The 17,567-nt window shown below is 41.5% G+C and overlaps 1 protein-coding gene across 1 annotated transcript in view; it reads right to left on the bottom strand.

Annotated features, from left to right (window-relative positions):
- The window catches only part of ATOSA (atos homolog A), a 72,792-nt gene that overhangs the window by 16,547 nt on the left and 38,678 nt on the right, over positions 1 to 17,567 (bottom strand). Inside the window, exons 3-7 of the mRNA XM_088451047.1 lie at positions 15,111 to 15,313; positions 13,251 to 13,376; positions 10,500 to 11,970; positions 8,026 to 8,142; positions 6,377 to 6,456 (exon numbers count right to left, since the gene is read on the bottom strand). Of these exons, the coding sequence (XP_088307173.1) occupies positions 6,377 to 6,456; positions 8,026 to 8,142; positions 10,500 to 11,970; positions 13,251 to 13,376; positions 15,111 to 15,313 (1,997 nt within the window). The remainder of the gene's footprint in view (positions 1 to 6,376; positions 6,457 to 8,025; positions 8,143 to 10,499; positions 11,971 to 13,250; positions 13,377 to 15,110; positions 15,314 to 17,567) is intronic.

The raw sequence follows: 17,567 nt of genomic DNA, 5'->3' as shown, positions 1-17,567 counted from the left end.
TCACACAAGATGAGGGAATCTGTGACCGAAAGAAAAAATACATAATGCAGCCAGGTGTGTTAGGGTGGGTGCCCTATGGACCTCGAAGAAAAAAAAAAGAGTTATCAATGGTAAGTCTACCATAACGCTTATTTTCTTCATCGGGGTCCATAGGGATCCACAGGGATACCATGGGGATATCCTAAAGCAGTGGAGGACGCTCCTGAGCAAAAAGGAGAACTCTTTGCCCAAAGGAAGCATCCAGTGAGGCAAAAGTATCAAAGGCGTAGAACCTAAGAAAAGTGTGGACAGAAGGCCACATGGCTGCCTTGCACAATTGTTGAGCAGAGGCACCACAACTAAATGCCCACGATGGCCCTACAGACAGAGTAGAATGTGCTGTCACCGTGTTTGGGACAGGGAGATCAGCTGTGTGTACACCTGAGAGATAGTCATAAGTGTCCATCGATCCATGGTCTGCTTGTTAGCTGGCCATCCTCGTTTGTGAAAACCATATAATACAAAAAGAGCATCTGAATGTCTAACAGAGTTTGTACGCGTCACATAGATACAGAGAGCACGAACAACATCCAGGGAGGTTTCACCTACCGAGAGATCTGGAGCCTGAAAAGCTGGAACTACATTTTCTTAATTTACATGAAAACGGGACACTACCATAGGAAGGTTACCCTCCCTTGTACGAAGAACAGCTCTATCCTGGTGCAAAATAAGAAATGGGGAGCGACAAGAGAGCGCTGCCAAATCAGACACTCTGCGTGCTGTAGAGATAGTGAGGAAAAAAAGTGTCTTTGCCATTTCAAGTCTACAGAGTCCAGAGGTTCAAATGGGGGAGCTTGTAGCCCCTTAAGAACCAAAGACAGATCTCACGGTGCTACCGGTAGGACAAAAGAAGGCTGAACTTGCAGAACTCCCTGAAAAAAAACTTGAACATCTGGTAATGAAGCAATCTTTCTCTGGAACCAGACTGACCATGGAGAAAATTGCACGCAAAGTGGCCAGGCGGAGACCAAGGGCTAACCCAGCCTGGAAAAAAGCCACTACCTGGGAAACCCTAAACACCTTAGGGTCATACTTTCTATGAAAACACCATTGACCAAAAGAATGCCACTGTAATAGATGCGGGCAGAGGCAGGCTTCTGTGCTCTAAGCAACGTTTGAATCACAGAGCTGGAGAAACCTTTGGCTCTTAAGATGGAAGATTCAAGAGCTACGCCGTCAAAGCCAGATGAGGTAAATCCGGATGCCGACAGGGACCCTGCGTACAGATCCTGCCATAAAGGAAGAAGATACGGACTGTCTATGGATAGATTCTGTATGTCTGTGAACCAAAGACGTCTGGGCCAAGCCGAACCCACTAGTATTCCTGTTCCGCCTTCCTGCTTGAATTTCCTGAGGACTCTTGGGATGAGGGAAATTGGAGGAAAGAGACACACCAGCTTGAAGTACCATCTTACTGTCAGTGCATCCATGAATACTGCTGTTGGGTCTCTGGACCTGGACCCATATCTGGGGACCTTGTGGTTGTGACATGATGCCATGAAGTCTATGTCTGGTAGACCCAATTTGTTCACCAAGAGCTGAAACACTCCCAAGTGGAGAGACCACTCTCCGGCATGTATGTCCTGATGACTTAGGAAGTCTGCTTCCCAATTGAGGACTCCCGGTATGAATATTGCCGAGATGATCGGAAGATGACGTTCTGCCCAAATCAGAACCTTTGTCACTTCATTCATGGCTGCATGACTTTGCGTGCCTTCCTGATAATTGAGATAAGCCACTGTAGTCGCATTGTCGGACTGGATCTGGACGGGCTTGTGCCATGATAAGTGCTTTATATACTGCTCGCAGTTCCAGAATGTTTATTGGCAGATTACTTTCCTGATTTGCCTAACTTCCCTGAAATTTGTGATGACCTATGACTGCCCCCCATCCGTGAAGACTAGCATCCGTGGTGAGAAGCACCCATTTTGGAATCCAGAATGGGTGCCCTTTGTCCAGATGATCCCTTTTCAGCCACCACATGAGGGAGAGACAAACCTCTGGAGTGAGAAGGATCCTCTGGGACCTAATTAGCTGATACTGTCCGTTCCAATCAGTCTTTGCAGAGGCCTGGAATGAAACTGAGCATACCCCACCATGTTGAAGGTGTATACCATTGATCCCAGGACCTGCATCGCTGATAAAAGGATACCTTTCGTTTGCATAGAAGTTCGCGTACTCGCAATGATAGGGCTGCAATCTTGTCCTCTGGTAGACACACCCTTTGTACCTGAGAATCCAGAAGTGCTCTCAGATGTATCATCTGCTGTGTTGGAGAAAGAGGATTTCTTCCAATTGATGATCCAGCCGTGCTTTTGTAGACAGGCTATGGTCAGTTGAAGATGGTGTTGTGAAACAACTGGAGTTTGTGCCAATATCAGAAGATCGTCCAGTTATGGAAGTATTCGGATTCCCTGACGCCTGAGATAGGCCATCATGACTGCCATTATCTTGGTAAATACCCGGGTGGGGGGCGTTGATAGGCTAAAGGGCAGTGCCTGAAATTGGTAATGTTGTTGTAGGACAGCAAACCATAGAAATTGTTGGTGGGATGGCGTAATAGGAACATGCAGATATGCATCCTGAATGTCCAGGGAAACCATAAAATCCCCAGGCTCCATTGCCAAAATAATTGACCGGAGAGTTTCCATACAGAACTTGGGTACATGGCTAAACCTGTTTAGGGTTTTTTTTTTAAATAGGGCGATGAGACCCATTTGGTTTCTGAACCAAAAATAGATTAGAATAACAACCCCTTCCCTGTTGCAACAAAGCAATCAGTATTATTACCCCTGCCTGCAGCAGGGAGTGAATGGCCTCCTGAAGGGTCAAGGCCTTGACCGCACCTGATGGAGGATCTGTGCAAAATAAAACTTCTGGGGAGGATGCCTCCAGAAAGTAATGGCATACCCCTGAGAGACCACTTCTCGGACCCAGGCATCTGTTGTTGTTTGATGCTAGTAATCTGCAACTGAAGAGGTTGGCCTCCCACCCTGGGATCCCCCAGGAAGGGCCCGCCCCATCAAGCCGAGGATTAGTTGTCCGGCTTTGAAGCTGGATGTCTAGCCGGTCCAGACCTCTTACTTTGTCGCCTGGATGTCCTGCGAAAACTAGACGGTTTGGAGGAAGATTGTTCCTTTGCTCGTCCTTGAGGACAAAAGGACCAAAGAGAGAACTTCCTAGATTTTATTGTACCCGTAGATGGTAGACCTGCAGACTTTGAAGCCGCCAGAGTAGCTATTATCTTATCTAACTCTGCTCCAAAAAGTAAATTTCCATAGAAAGAGCCTTCTTTGATCCTGTTTCAGCTTTCCAGGATCTTAATCAAAGAACCCTGCGCCCCACTACTGAAGATGCTGATGCTTTAGAAGCTAAAATTTCAGCATCAACTGCAGCTTCTCCCAAATAGGAGGCCGCTTCCCATATGTGGGAGATATACATCATCTGTTCTCTGGTAGCATCTGGTAGAGTGTCTTCCAATGACCCCATCCATTCTTCAACAGCTTTGGCTACCCAGGCTCCAGTCATCGCTGGAGGAGTAACAGCTCCTGATTATGAAAATATTGCCTTAAGACATGTTTCAATTTTCCTATCTGTAGAATCCTTAAGAGAATATGCTGACGGAATAGGCAACGTAGCAGTCACTTGAGTAAGAGGTACCTCCCACTTAGTACATTGAGAAGCTGAGAAAGGATACAACAATGTTAATCTTTTATTCACATAAAACTGTTTATCCGGATTACCCCATGTCTCTTCCATAAGCTCAGTGAACTGCTTGGACTTTGGAAACTCCGTTTTGGCCACCTTCCGGTGTTTAAATACTGGAGCCTTCTTAGTAGGGGCTGGTTCATCATCCTGAATATCTAGGATTGATTTAACTGCCCTCACCAAAGAAGGAACATCCACTGTGGACTGATGGTCCTCCTCTCCAAAGCTAGTCCCTGGAGAAGAACCATGCGCATCATCTGATTCCTCTGATGATGCGTCTGAATCCATATGCTGAACAGACCTATAAAACGATAACTTTCGCTTAGGGGCCTTAGTAACTACCCGTCTGCTTGCAGCAGTTGACTGAGCCATACTCTGACTTGAATGGGCATAAGCATCCATTCAGAAAGGATGTATAGGAGGTGCAAACATAGCATGCTATGGGTACCCCATACAAGGAGGCAGTATGGGAGTAGCCATACAATCCACAAATTGCTTCATAACCTGAGACAAGGAGGACACCCAAGATGGCTCTTGTACAGGGACTGGTATACTGGATGGGTGAGATGGTTCTTTATAACAGACAGCACACAAACCATCCTTTATAAAGTCCTGATAGGAATTATGCCCCCAAACAGGCTTTACATGAAACCAGCAAAGGGGCCTCCCCCTCCTGATTCCCTTTACTTTTTGACACATCAATTATAAAGGTAACAATGCAATGTAATGTGACAACCTTCACAAATAACAAATAAATGTGAAGTTTAAAGAAAAACCGAAAAACCCCACACGCCTGCAACAGAGGGATGAGGAGAAAAACAGTGATAGTTATAAATGACAATCAGAAATAAAAGGAAGTATTAACACAGCAGCTAGCAAACAGTTACATACAATGCATACGCAAATTTAGTTGCACTGGGCTCTGAATCAACTACTCAAAACATGATGCTTGGTAGACTATAGAGCACTATATACTTGGCCCATGGGAGAGGTATACAGGGAGACTGACCCAAAACCTCCTGAGACCAACCGCTACAGCAGTGCACCCATAGTGGACTGTGAGCGTCTCACATACCCAAGGCGGGTAGGAGGAGCGACCCAGACGCGCAAAAACCTTTGAAGGGACTGCGTCTGGGTCGGGGGAGGAGCTGCTGGAGGAGCGCCTAACTCCTCTAAGCTGCATCAACCAGCCGGGTACGCTGTCCTTGTGGAAGCAGAAGCGATTGCCTGAGCAGTCCCGTTACAAAGGTGCATCTGAATCCTGCAGCACCAAACGAACAACTGAAGGCCTGTGGCTGGGGGCAGGGTATATATGGAGGAAGTGCCTGGATGTCTCCAACCACATTACCCCATGGTTTCCCTGTGGATCCCTATGGACCCTGAAGAAGAAATTTAAGCTATCTCAAGCAGAATGTGTTCAGCTTTTTGATCATACACTGAAAACTTCACGAGCTCCAACTGCTGTGACCATCCTAGCTGTACAAAATGATTATTATAATGTTCTCCTGGTTCTATAGCCCGGTTTTTGTTCTACATGCCACTATGTAAAAAAGCCAAAAAATATAGGCCTTGGTGGCAGATCAGTTTCCCTGTTACAAATAGCCACAAATATAATATAGTTTTTCTATAAAGCTGGTTATTCAAAATAAAACTACATTTAAGATAACACATATTTGTTTTGTGAACACAGTTTGCCTTTGCTGTACATAGGAAGTGCATAATGATGTGCCTCTAAATGAGGCAAAGTTCATGCAAAGTTGTTATTACTGTCACTTAGCTAGATGCAGACTCCAGTACTGACCACAGAGTCTGTATGTTCTGACCGCAGAGCAGATCACCACAACATGACCATAGCAACATAACCATTGGATTCAGAGACCAATCTCATCAAAGCTTCCCAGGTATCCCTATCCCCAAGTCACCATAATGTGCTGTACTGCAATTTAGTGACACCAATTATGCTGTAAATGCCAGGGATATAGAGATGTGTCCTCATACACCTAGCCACAATACGTCATACAGCGAGAGACGTCTGGCCTGAGTGAGACATTAGCTTCCACGTGACACTGCTTGCGCCTAGCGTCTTTTTCACCCTAAAACACATAGTCGCAATGCGATGTGACAGACGCATTTCATATGCGATACTTGGATATCTGTGTACACCTGAGTCTGTAAATGAAGCACAATTGAACTTGGCATGGAAAAAAGCTGCGGCCTCTTCATTGTAGCACTGTGTACACAGATTCAGACTCAGTCACACACAGTGTCGCATTCATCAGTGCAGTCTCGTGGTGAGATAGTCACATTGCATTGTGACCAAGACGCAGTTTTTTGTGAAGAAAAAAGAAAATACGCTTGGGGCTAGCAGAGTCGCGCAGGACCTGGCGCACCGAGAGGGGCTGTTTAGCGTGACTGCAGTATTAGTATATGAGGACACATCTGTACTATTGAGACAAATCTCTCTCATAGTTGTGTTGCTTACAGGTGTGCATATAGGATTTGCTTTTAAAATATAGCTAATCAATTTCCTATAGAAATATAGCGGACTCTATTCCAACAAAATGACCAAATACAATGTTTCTGCATTTTAATTTTTTTTTTTAAAATAAATAAATAAATAAATAAATACCTCTTTGTTGCTAAACCTTTAAATTTCAATAAGGAAGTGTCCAGATCAAAGCACCCCGACTGCGTTTTTCTTTGTGGAACCTAGGTAAAAAATAAGATACTTTCAGTTGGTAAATCTGGAATTCCAGTGAACGTTGTAGCAAGTAACAGCACCCAAACCCTATTTGCAAAGCACCTAATTTCCATTCATTCTGTATTTCAGGTTATTTAATTAACAACAATTTAGATATTTTGAAAGATGACAATAGATAATATTATGGGTCCTTTCAATAAAGGGTTTGTAATGTGCCCAACACTGTCTTAGCCATTATTAATAGTCAGGATCCAAAGCAGTAAAGAGCTTGCAGTGCAGGACTCAGTCAATCAAATAGTCTCCCAAAAAAAGGAAAGAATTGCTCTACAGAGGTCCCTGGTGGAGGACTGGGCACATGTCACCCGCTCTGTGAGGTCACCTTAATATTGGTTCTAGGCTACCAAGTATTACAGTGCTGAGGAGGAATCTGAGTTAAAGATGGGTTGCCCAAAACAGGACTTTACCTTAAATAAGGTTTGTAGCCTTGCTGAACAAGTTAGTCCAAGTGAATTTAATTTGTACCAATAATGTAAATTCACACTAGCAGGCCTTCAACATAGGGCAGGTATAAATATTTCAAAACACAGGCTGCTGTTTCCAGTAGCAGAATAACGCAATACTGGTACCCAGTGCATGAATGAAGATTGGACCCTATTCTCTTCATAAATGCATAAAACATCAGACAAAATTATTAATGATGGAAGATACAATTTAAGAACACGAATGCATTGCTGCTTGAAGAATAATCCCTTTTCATAGGATATGGAATATTTACACAATAAGCGAGCAAGTTCTAAAGACATCCTCTGCGTGTACTACTAAACGATTACAAAGTGGGAGGCCACCATTGCAATTACTCCTCTATACTGATCAGTAACCATATAAAAAAGGACCCTTACAATAAATGTTACCTTCTATCAGGTGTTCCACCCCCAGACTAACAGAAGCATGGTTTCCTGCCCAGATTACACACTATTGTATGATAGCATCCAGGAAATCACACTGCTCTAGGGAGAATTTTATCAGAAAAAAACTCTTAACCCACTTGTATGGTAATTCACAGTACAGGTTACAGTCTGTAAGTAGGATTAAGGGATAACCAAGGACAGGTTTTAATTTAATATTGTGTCATGTCCAGTTTAAATAAGAAATGGAGACAATTTTATTTACCTAGAACTTGTAACACAATACGACGTAGAGGTTTCAATAGTTAAATATATGGAATGTGGACTTTTAAATAGATCAGACTATATTTAAAAAATATTTAATTTGACCGAACGCATATTCCATCTGTACAGGAGAATAGGGATTTCTATGATTGTTTGGTTACCAAGACAAATGTTCCCAAGGTGCTTACTACACCAGAAAAGTACACAGTCTGCAGATCTGGAGTCCCAAGACTCATAACAGTAAATAGGTGATTTGAAGAGCTCATTATCGTCTCCAGAATGTCACATGACATATGTTGCTATCAGTGGAAGGAACAAAAACCTGATATGGTTCTTTATACTGGCGCACACATACATGGCTACATTAAATAGAATTATGGATATGTACAAATATGTAAAGTAACTTACAGGACTTGAGAGTAAAGGTAAACCTGTGCAGGGGTGGAAGGCCTTCGTAGAGATCCCATCCAGAGAATGAAACCCCTTTTTCCTCCAGTTATTAGAAGGTCGCAGTGGTACCAATTTCTGTGGACACACCAACGAGAAAACTTCACTATATAGTTCATTTAAAATTCTTTATCCAATAATAGTGCGGTACAAGATAAACATCTACTGAATCAATGTTTCTCATGGGCTAGCCAATTATATAGAAAGATAAAAATAATTATTTATCCTAGCTTCTCCAGCCCTAGAGAGAGGGCAACTGATTATATCGGGCTTGAGTTACAGTTGCAAGCTAATGGCACCGCCGCATCTGTGTACACAGCTGCTGTGCGAAAATATGCAAGTGTCACAAACGCTGAGGAATGTATTGAGACGCCCACCTGCGGCTTTGCAAGTCCAAGCATCTACGTGCAAAGACGCAGATCCTTTCATTATCGGACTTCTGAGGAACACTATGGCCGCGCAGAATGGCTGTGGGAACTGAGACACCGGAACCATTTTGTGTGTGTACGGAATCATAGATGCAAGATGTGACACATCCCCGAAACGGTTGCAACACATCTGCATTATTTGCCCCTACTCCGTTACCACCCCCCAATCACACTGAGTAAATAGTTGCTCAGAGTGACTACGGTAGTGTACCTTAATGCATGTGCAGTTAGACTTAGATGCGTGCGCAGTTTACCGATAATCTCTGAACTGCGAACATATCGTCATAACTTACAACTCTGATTCAGGCTCTTATTTCATTTAAATGCTTACGCTCCCTCTAGTGTTCAAATTGGTGAAACAGCCACAGACAAAGCAAGAAGGCCACTTAAAAAGAGCCCTAAATGGCAGGTCAGATTATCAATCTTTTTTTTACTACAGTAATGTGTAAATGGGTGTTTTCACACTATCTTCACATTATTTTATTTTCACTGAAATGTGAGTAATTGCTTTTGGAGCAGTTTTCATACAGGTCGAGGGAGGGGACAGCAGTCACGTACGGGGGGAGATGGTAGCGCTAGCCGGCGTCAGCGCATAGGCACTCTCACTGCACTTTTGCGAAACATGAAGTGAGAATTGTGCTGTGATGATTCCCAGGGACTGAGCTTTCTCACAGGCTCTGTCCCTGCTTCAGAATCTGGATACATTCTCGTGATAATGCCTAAACTCGCAACGCAAATTTAGGTGAAATCACCACACTACAATCCACATTTGAAAAGTGGATTGTAGTAAATAGGGGCCTTAGATAAATAAGAAAGGAGGCTAGTTCAAGATTAGGTCTAACTAATGACTTATACCATGTTAATACATAGAATTGTCACCGATTGTGAATCCTAGAATTATATGTGCTTTAGCAGCCACTGACTGACATTGTGTGCTACTACTCTGCTTTTCTCCACCAGTATCTCCAATTTTATTTCTATTGCTGTTATTACCATCTCTCCATTTGTACCCAACTTTACTTGTAAGTAGCATAGTTTTTTATCACAGTTTAACCTTATATGTATCTATATCGGCCATATCATGGCCCAGGTTGTACATTTTTCTGTAGTTAGATACTTATCTACTTTATGTTCATAAGAATAGAGAGCTTATAATCAAGAGCAAATATGGACACCTTATTTTAATGGCCATCTACAATGTCATTAATAATTATTCTGTAAGACATGGACAGTACTGATCCCATGATGCACTAATAATACGGTCTGGATCAGTTTGTAATAAAACATGTATCAATAACACACATTATATCACATGGACATAACAGGACTAAAAGCAAGCACGTGACTAGATGCTTTGGGCCTCAGCAAATAAATGCCATATGCACCATCTTACTGTCATTTTTTTTCTTACACTTTTGGTTCCCATTAAAAAAAAAAGTTGTACTTTGTACCAAGATTAGTGAGGCCCTAAACGTCATTGTATTGGATTGCTGCATTGAAGCTGGAAGAACTATTGGAGACTAGTGTGTCTGACAGCACAGAGATCTGAAATACTGACGGAAGTTATTGGAAACTTCCGATTGGATGCTGGCAACGTCTTCCATTGCAGAGCCATATATCGTTTTTATTAGTGTGTACAATACAGTGGAATTCATAGCACAGTGATCACAAAAATAACAGCTGACCCCACTAATGAACAGACTGAAAAATGCTGCTGTACACCACCACCTACTCTCACCCTCCCAACCCAAACCAAGTGGAAAATTCCCATAAGCTCAGATGTAAACCAGGAACAAAATGATCTGTAAAAAGGTCTTTGACTACATATTAAAAATAAATTTGTTTACTTTTGACTGACTTTTCTGATCTGCGTAATTTCTATATTTATTAGTTATATTACATAGCTGTGAAGTTACAGAGAACAGCCATTGTGTACATGAGCATGCATTTGTTTATCCACCCAAAAAAGAAATCTATTTCTGTGTATATAAATATATATATACGTACTGCTTGTTCTGTATTCTTTAGCCGCTCACATCTCAAACAGCTCCCATTGCCTTTCCCCTGCTCTTGTTTATCACAGTCACACTTTGCTGGATCCTCATTCTCATCATGAGTTGTTTTCTGCTTGTCCTGGCTCTCTTTGCATTTCAGGCCCTCTCTGTCTTTCTTGACATAATTTCCAGTGCTATGAATTTGTGTGTTATGATCAGACCCTTGTGCCTTTCTTACATTCTCAGTACATTTAGGCTCTGACATTTGACAAACGTAACAGGTTTTCAGAGCCACTACATTTCGTGAACAGTTTTTGTGGTTATCGAGATGTACACAGTCAGTGTTTCTATTTTCAGCTGCATTTGTCTGTTTGTTATTGGAAATATGGATATTTGTGGTGCTGTGGTTTGAGGTGTGATGTAGAGTTCCTTTACTGATGATTTTCTCAGTCTGTCCACTATGTTTTAAGTCTTCTCTTTCAGGCAGTTTGAATACATTTTCTTTACTGGACACTGATAGTGCAGGTGGGGGGTGTCTACTAAGAGAATGTTGAAATGTGCTTGAAATGGGTTCATTGGTTTGAACTAGAATGAGCCTCCTTCTTGCTTGTGGTTTTGGAGAGGTACTATCTTCAGCAGTATGTTGGGAGGAAGTGATGTGCGTGTCGGACTCGTTTTTCAGTTTTCTTTCCTGGTTGTCTGGGGTTAGATTCAAGTCTGAACTGGGCGTACATTGCACAGGAGTTTCTCTGTCTATCTTGTTGGAGTTTTCATCTTCACATGGGTTTCTGATTATTTTGGAGCTTAAGGGGTTGGAGTCATGCATTTTAAAGGAACGATTAGATATGTGTGAGGATGACTGATCACACTTTAACAAATGCTGTGCAATCCTTGCTATAACTTCCTGACGTTCTTGAATTAGCGTGCCTATCAGGGGATTGGTTTCTGTTGGCTGGCTTGGGTGCGAGTTGTTGGGCATATCAACCAAAGATAATGACTTGAAGTTTCTGACAGGCGAACCTTGTGGTGCTGCCTTTGGATCCCGCATCATATTGAAGCACTGAATCTTAGTTGGTGAAGTTCCAATGTCATAGCCATTACTAACTCCAGAAATTAACTTCATGCTTCTACCAGGAAGAGAGAGATTCATGCTTAGGCTTGTTCTAGCTTGCAGCAATCCTCCAGGCTCAACAGTCCATGTCTGCTTGCTACATGTATGCTGAGAGCTGGGTGCACTGTGCTGACTGTTCTCCTGTGTCTCCCGAGGCGGAGGACCACTCTGCTCATGCGAGGAGAATCTCTTTTCATAGAAGCCAAGACTGCTGTGGATGCTACAGTTCAACACTGGATAATTGGATTGTCTAGGCAAAGACTGGACACTGACTTTCAAGGCCACGTTGTGAGATACATTAGGAACAGGAAACACATGTTCAGTTGGTTTATGAGTGAAATTCCATTGTAGCTCTCCATCAGCTGCACTCACTCTGTAAGCATAGACAAAGTAGATAAATAAGAGACCGGTTATCTATTCCCACTCACAGATAATGGTACCATCTAATGTACATAGCCCATTCATTATATGTAATGCCTGACCAGTGTAACTATGCACATTTCTAAATGGAAAAAAAATGTTTATGTTATGCATATAAAAGGATAATTTTCCTTTGTCATTTTAATAAGAAAATCACAATAATGAAAAATATAGCAAAGCTCATCATTCTGTAGCCAGTATTTGAATTAAGTCTGTGACATCTAAAGTTGTAATGTGCACGTCAAAGATTAGGAAACCCTGCTGCTTCAGCTGTTACTAAATGCAAATAGGAGAAAACCACTATTTCCTGCCAAACATGTGTCTTGGCACAGAGTTGATAAAAGCTTTATCAAGTGAGAAACTGCAAGGTGTTGTAAGAAGCTCCGCACAGGGTGGGGGTATTACAGAGCTAGACAAGAATTGCAAATTCTGTATTCTCACTACTTGCTAAGGCTCACACAGCTGATAAAACAAAAGTGTTATCTATATTCCCCCACTATACAGCATAACCATTTATTAATCCATACTGTGACGGTTACTTGTGTAACTTTAGGCCTCCTTAGTAAAGATCTCTAGTGATCACAGCTATAATAAAATGGAAGACACCTTTTAGCTGTACCCAAATTTAGAAGGGCTCATTCAAGTGAAGAATACTCATGACATCATTAGGTTCATTGTGAAGCTCAAGATTTGACCGTTGTGACCGAAATCACAAGTTAACTAGAACACATAAGGGGAGTTCTGACTTTTTCCCATGATGGACAGAACACCCAACTGTTTCAGGTTTATAAATGATAACTATAATGTAATTTGCAGAGAATCAATCCCATTCAGGGCCATATTGGGCAGATTAGGGACGAGAGTTATCCTTATACAGTACACAACTTCATGTTTAGATCGAGGATTAGCAGAATGAGGGAAGTGGTGTTGACCATAGCAAGCAATCCGATAATTCTAGTGCAGAAAACCACACACAATTGATAGACATCAGACTGTTCTATGGGCAACACCACTTTTCCACTGAACCAGTTTGCAGAAATCCCCACCCATCCCAGGATCAACCAAAACAACTACAAATTAGTCACCCATGAAAAAAAAAAACAGATGAAATGATTTTTTTTGGTTTAGCACCTGATCAGTACAGGTGGACTTTTATTTAACACAAAATACCTATGTATGTCTACCTTGTGAGGTTTTAACAGAGAATTATTGTTTAAAGAAACTCCAGCTTACCGGTAGAGGATGTTGCGTGGCACAACTCCATGGGAAACACTCAACCAGGCGCTTAATTGAGAAAAGAAGACAAAGGAACGTACAGCCAGCAGTAGGGTCTTCTCTTCAATGAAACGATCTCCACTCCTAGCAACACATAAAACATTTATACTAATAAATGCATTTGGTAAATTACATTCATTTTAATAATATAAACAAAAATACACGACCTTCATTCCATCTAGATTTGTTTAATATTAGAGATGTGCGGGTTCGGTTTTACTCGGTTCTTTTCGCCAAAAATGATCGCAAATTCAGATTTATTTTATTGGCTATCCAAAACACATGATAGCTGATAGCCAATAAGATGCCGTTTTTGAGATCCGAACATATCCGAGTAAAACCAAACCCGCACCTCTCTATTTAGTATACCACGATCCTTACACACTAGTCTGACAAGAGTAAAGCTGGGTACACATTAGACGATCAGCAAACTATGCGATGGACGTCCAGACTTCCCTTGAACTCCCTGACAAAGGATATCGTGCATACACATTGTGCAATCTTCCAAATGACCGAACAATATCTTTTGCATCGTTTGGTGGTTAGATCGTTAACTATATAATGTTAACATATCGTCTGGTCGTCCGTACACACTTTGTGGGAAATCATTAACGAGATTGTCAGATTGAGCTGCATGTAGGGGCGACCTGAAGATGTGACAGACGACACTATGGAACCACGCATAATGCGTACACACTTGACGATTTGAAGTTTGATGCATCAGAATCGGGTAAATAGTTTAAAAATAATCGTCTAGTGTGTACGTAACTTTAGGTTTAGTTGCTTATTGTGGCTACATACTGCACTAGCACGACAGAAGCATGCCCTAGTTTGCCAAGCCAACACATTCCCTTGCATTTTTTAACATTCTGATTCAAATGTTTTGTAAATATACAGGGATAAGTTTGGTGTTGGCAGCATTTCATACACAGTAACATTTTATATTCTCTAAAATGTAGACATGTTGTTGTATGTGCACCTGTGGTCTTTGTAGAACATAAGATGCAGGGGATACTGGAGATCTAAATGTTGAGGCTCCTTCCTGATTCTCTGGAAACAGGGGAAGTGTCACTGACAACCCAGCTCATCTAATAAGTGCAAAGACTACCAGGCCTTGCTGAAAGTCTAACAATTCTACCTGAACCCAGTTCTGTTTGCTGTAAAAGCAGGCAATAGGAGCCCAAGGCCAATAGTCTTTATTTACTTAGACAGCAGGAGTATTAGAAATAAAGGGAACATGACAGCACCTGCAATGTTTTAAAGGTATCAATATTGTCCTATGAGAGCATGGCAGGACAGAAAGAAATGTAACCATCATACAGTGGACATTTAAAGCTGGGTACACACTAGATGATGTGTGTACCCACCGACACACGATGTGACCAAATAATATACCGGGCAGTCCGTACACACTACACAATCTGGCGTACGACCGGCTGATATGTCGTTCTCACGCTGCATCCACAAGCATGGTGTCGTTCCTCAAATCTCCAGGTTGTCTGCACTGCAGTGCGATCTGAAAGTGCGCCAAACGACATGCGGGAGTGCGCTATAGAGCGTACACATTTGACGATGTGGACGATTTGTCGTACTGATCAGGAGGAAATTGCCAATTCGCCCAATACATCGTCTAACGTATACCCAGCTTAAGGCCTTCGTAAAACAATATTTTCACGCACTGCCATTAAATTATTGCAGTCCCATTGTTTTTGTTGCTATAATCTCTGGTAGTGCCACCAATACACAGAAAGAATAAAGACAATGCCCAGTCCCCTACAAGAAACATGTAAACCATTTATGCTCCTAGAAGAAACGTACTGCCTGGGAACCGGCTCCAGGGTCCACCTTTCCAGCAAGAGGGCATCTTGTTTCATCGCAGGATCATTTACATCATTCCCCTCCGTGCCGGAGCCTTCATCACTATAGCAACAGTCTGGGAGCAGCATCACCTCAACCATGATGGGAAGATTATTTCTCCACAGAAGAGTGACCTCAGACCTAGTTTTTCTAGCTTGACGGCACTGAAACAGAAAGGGTGCAACATAGTATTTGGAGTAGAAAATTAGATTAAAGTGAGGCGCTTAATACACATTTTAATTAAACAGTGCAAGCTCAACTACTTTCCATAGAGACCTCATTTCCTAACACTTTAAATCTTATTAATTTATGTTATTAATACAGAGGCCTACTAGTACATAAATATCAGTCACTAATGGAGAAAACACACTGCATGAATAATAATGCAGCTCTCATAATATCTAGAAATTTTCACTTAAACTAGTGGGCTGAATATTAAACACTGGAGGGAGAGGATTGCTTCACATTACAGAAGAGCAAAACAAAAAATCATTAGCGAATTAAAACAATGTTTACACAAATTTACATTTTCAGTAACAATCTGATGACTCCCATTGAGATGTTGGACAAAGGAACCTATATTTAATACCTACCTCACATATTTGCTATATTTTGAATCACTTTTTCCCATAATATTTTGCTTCTTGCTATTTTCACTTTATACCAATTAAAGTTACGTTTTATTAGACAATGCAACGCGCTCAGTGAACCATTTAAAAGTAATGCTGGGCATATTCTGTCAGACGGACAGACATTTTATCTGACAGCCAGATAGTGTGGCCATAGACTGTGAAATATATTACAGTACATGGCCACATGGCATCTGACTTCCCCTTCCTGAGGAGAGACATTTCCCCGTTCCCCCGTGAAGGAACAGGGGAAATGTTGGTCAGTCGGCCACGGTAGTGCGTACACTGGCAGAAACGGTCGGCCAATTACACTGAACAACAATGAAAATGTTTCCGATGTGAAAATAGTTACTTCTAATTGATTTCAGAATGCAAAGAATGAATATGACATTTAAAACTCTCAGTTAGCTCTGAGTTCCAAGATATACCCCATTTATGACGATGTAGGGGTATTCCTAGTGAAGTGGGCAGAATGGAGAGAATCTTACCAGCAATCTGCGTTCCGCACATAGGGAATGTGCGGAACTTCTATGTGCTCTCATCCAAGAATGCTAGATTTGGGCACAAAGTTCTGCGCTTAGCAAGTTCTGAACATAACCTTGGAATATGTCCAAGATAGTCATAGCCCCCATATTGGATGATGAAGAAAAAAAAAAAAAAAAAAAAGAAGAAGAGGATCACTGGTATTTACCGTTATATCAATTTCTCCGAGATCTGGGGTACACTGTGCTCACATATTTACACTTATTATTGAGTTATTGTTGCAAATGTTTATGGTTTTCCATTTTCTTTATCTACCCTGTCCTTTGTAACATAAAAACTGAATAGGTGATGGTGAGGTGAGAAGCTTCAGCCCTTAAAGAAATGTCCAGCTTCTGCTCCCTCAACACAACTCATGGTAGCAGAATCCCCCAGATGGACTTGGAGAAAAGTATTTAATGGCGAGTACCCCAATTCCCCTTTTTCTTAAGTAATTAGTTATTTTGTGTTACATTGGTGGGTTTGCAGTCAGGATTTCGACATTTACTTTGTGCAAATTCACAAGGATGACACCAGAGTATTGAATTTTAGGATTTAGACATGCTTAAAATGTCATGTAACATGTTCACAGATTCAAAATATCTACAGTAGAAATGTTAGGATTAGCATTCGTGTTAAAAGAGGATGTCCGCATTTTGAACATGTCGACTTTTTGCAAGCCGACATCATGCATATCGAGATCATGAACATCTTGAAATCTACTATGTCAACATAGAGTACCCATTGACTTTATGTAGTCTACATGGTGACTATCGACATTTCAACCATCGACAAAACATACTGAGCCCCATTGGTGGCAACTCCCCAACAATAAGAACCATACAGACGAGCAGACTGGCATGATATGTATCTCAGGCTTGTGCGGGTTAGTTACCCCATGGTATCCTAAATCTGAAACTAGAAGGCTATACACAATTTTTTATTAAGGGCAGTAGGTGTTGGAGTGAATTGTGGTTTATTTAATAAATTATATATAATTATTAGGATTAATACAAGTCACTATATATATTTAGAAATGTACAAAATGAGTAAATCTGAGGGCATGCTGTAGTCACAAAAACCCAGGATAACTACAATTGTTTTGTAATAAGATGGACATAGTTATTATAAATGTTCTCTAAAACAAAACTTGGCAAGCCACCAAAATGCAATTAAAAAGACCCCACAACAATCACAAAGAGGATTGCTGAAATTGCTTATTCCTTGCGTAACTGAGCAGAGAAGTAAATAAGTAGCAGAGCACAGATGC

Source organism: Taudactylus pleione, unplaced genomic scaffold (assembly GCF_031769625.1).
Source record: "Taudactylus pleione unplaced genomic scaffold, aTauple2 ptg000022l, whole genome shotgun sequence".
NCBI lineage: Eukaryota > Metazoa > Chordata > Amphibia > Anura > Myobatrachidae > Taudactylus > Taudactylus pleione.
This window is presented reverse-complemented; position numbering and strand designations above follow the sequence as displayed.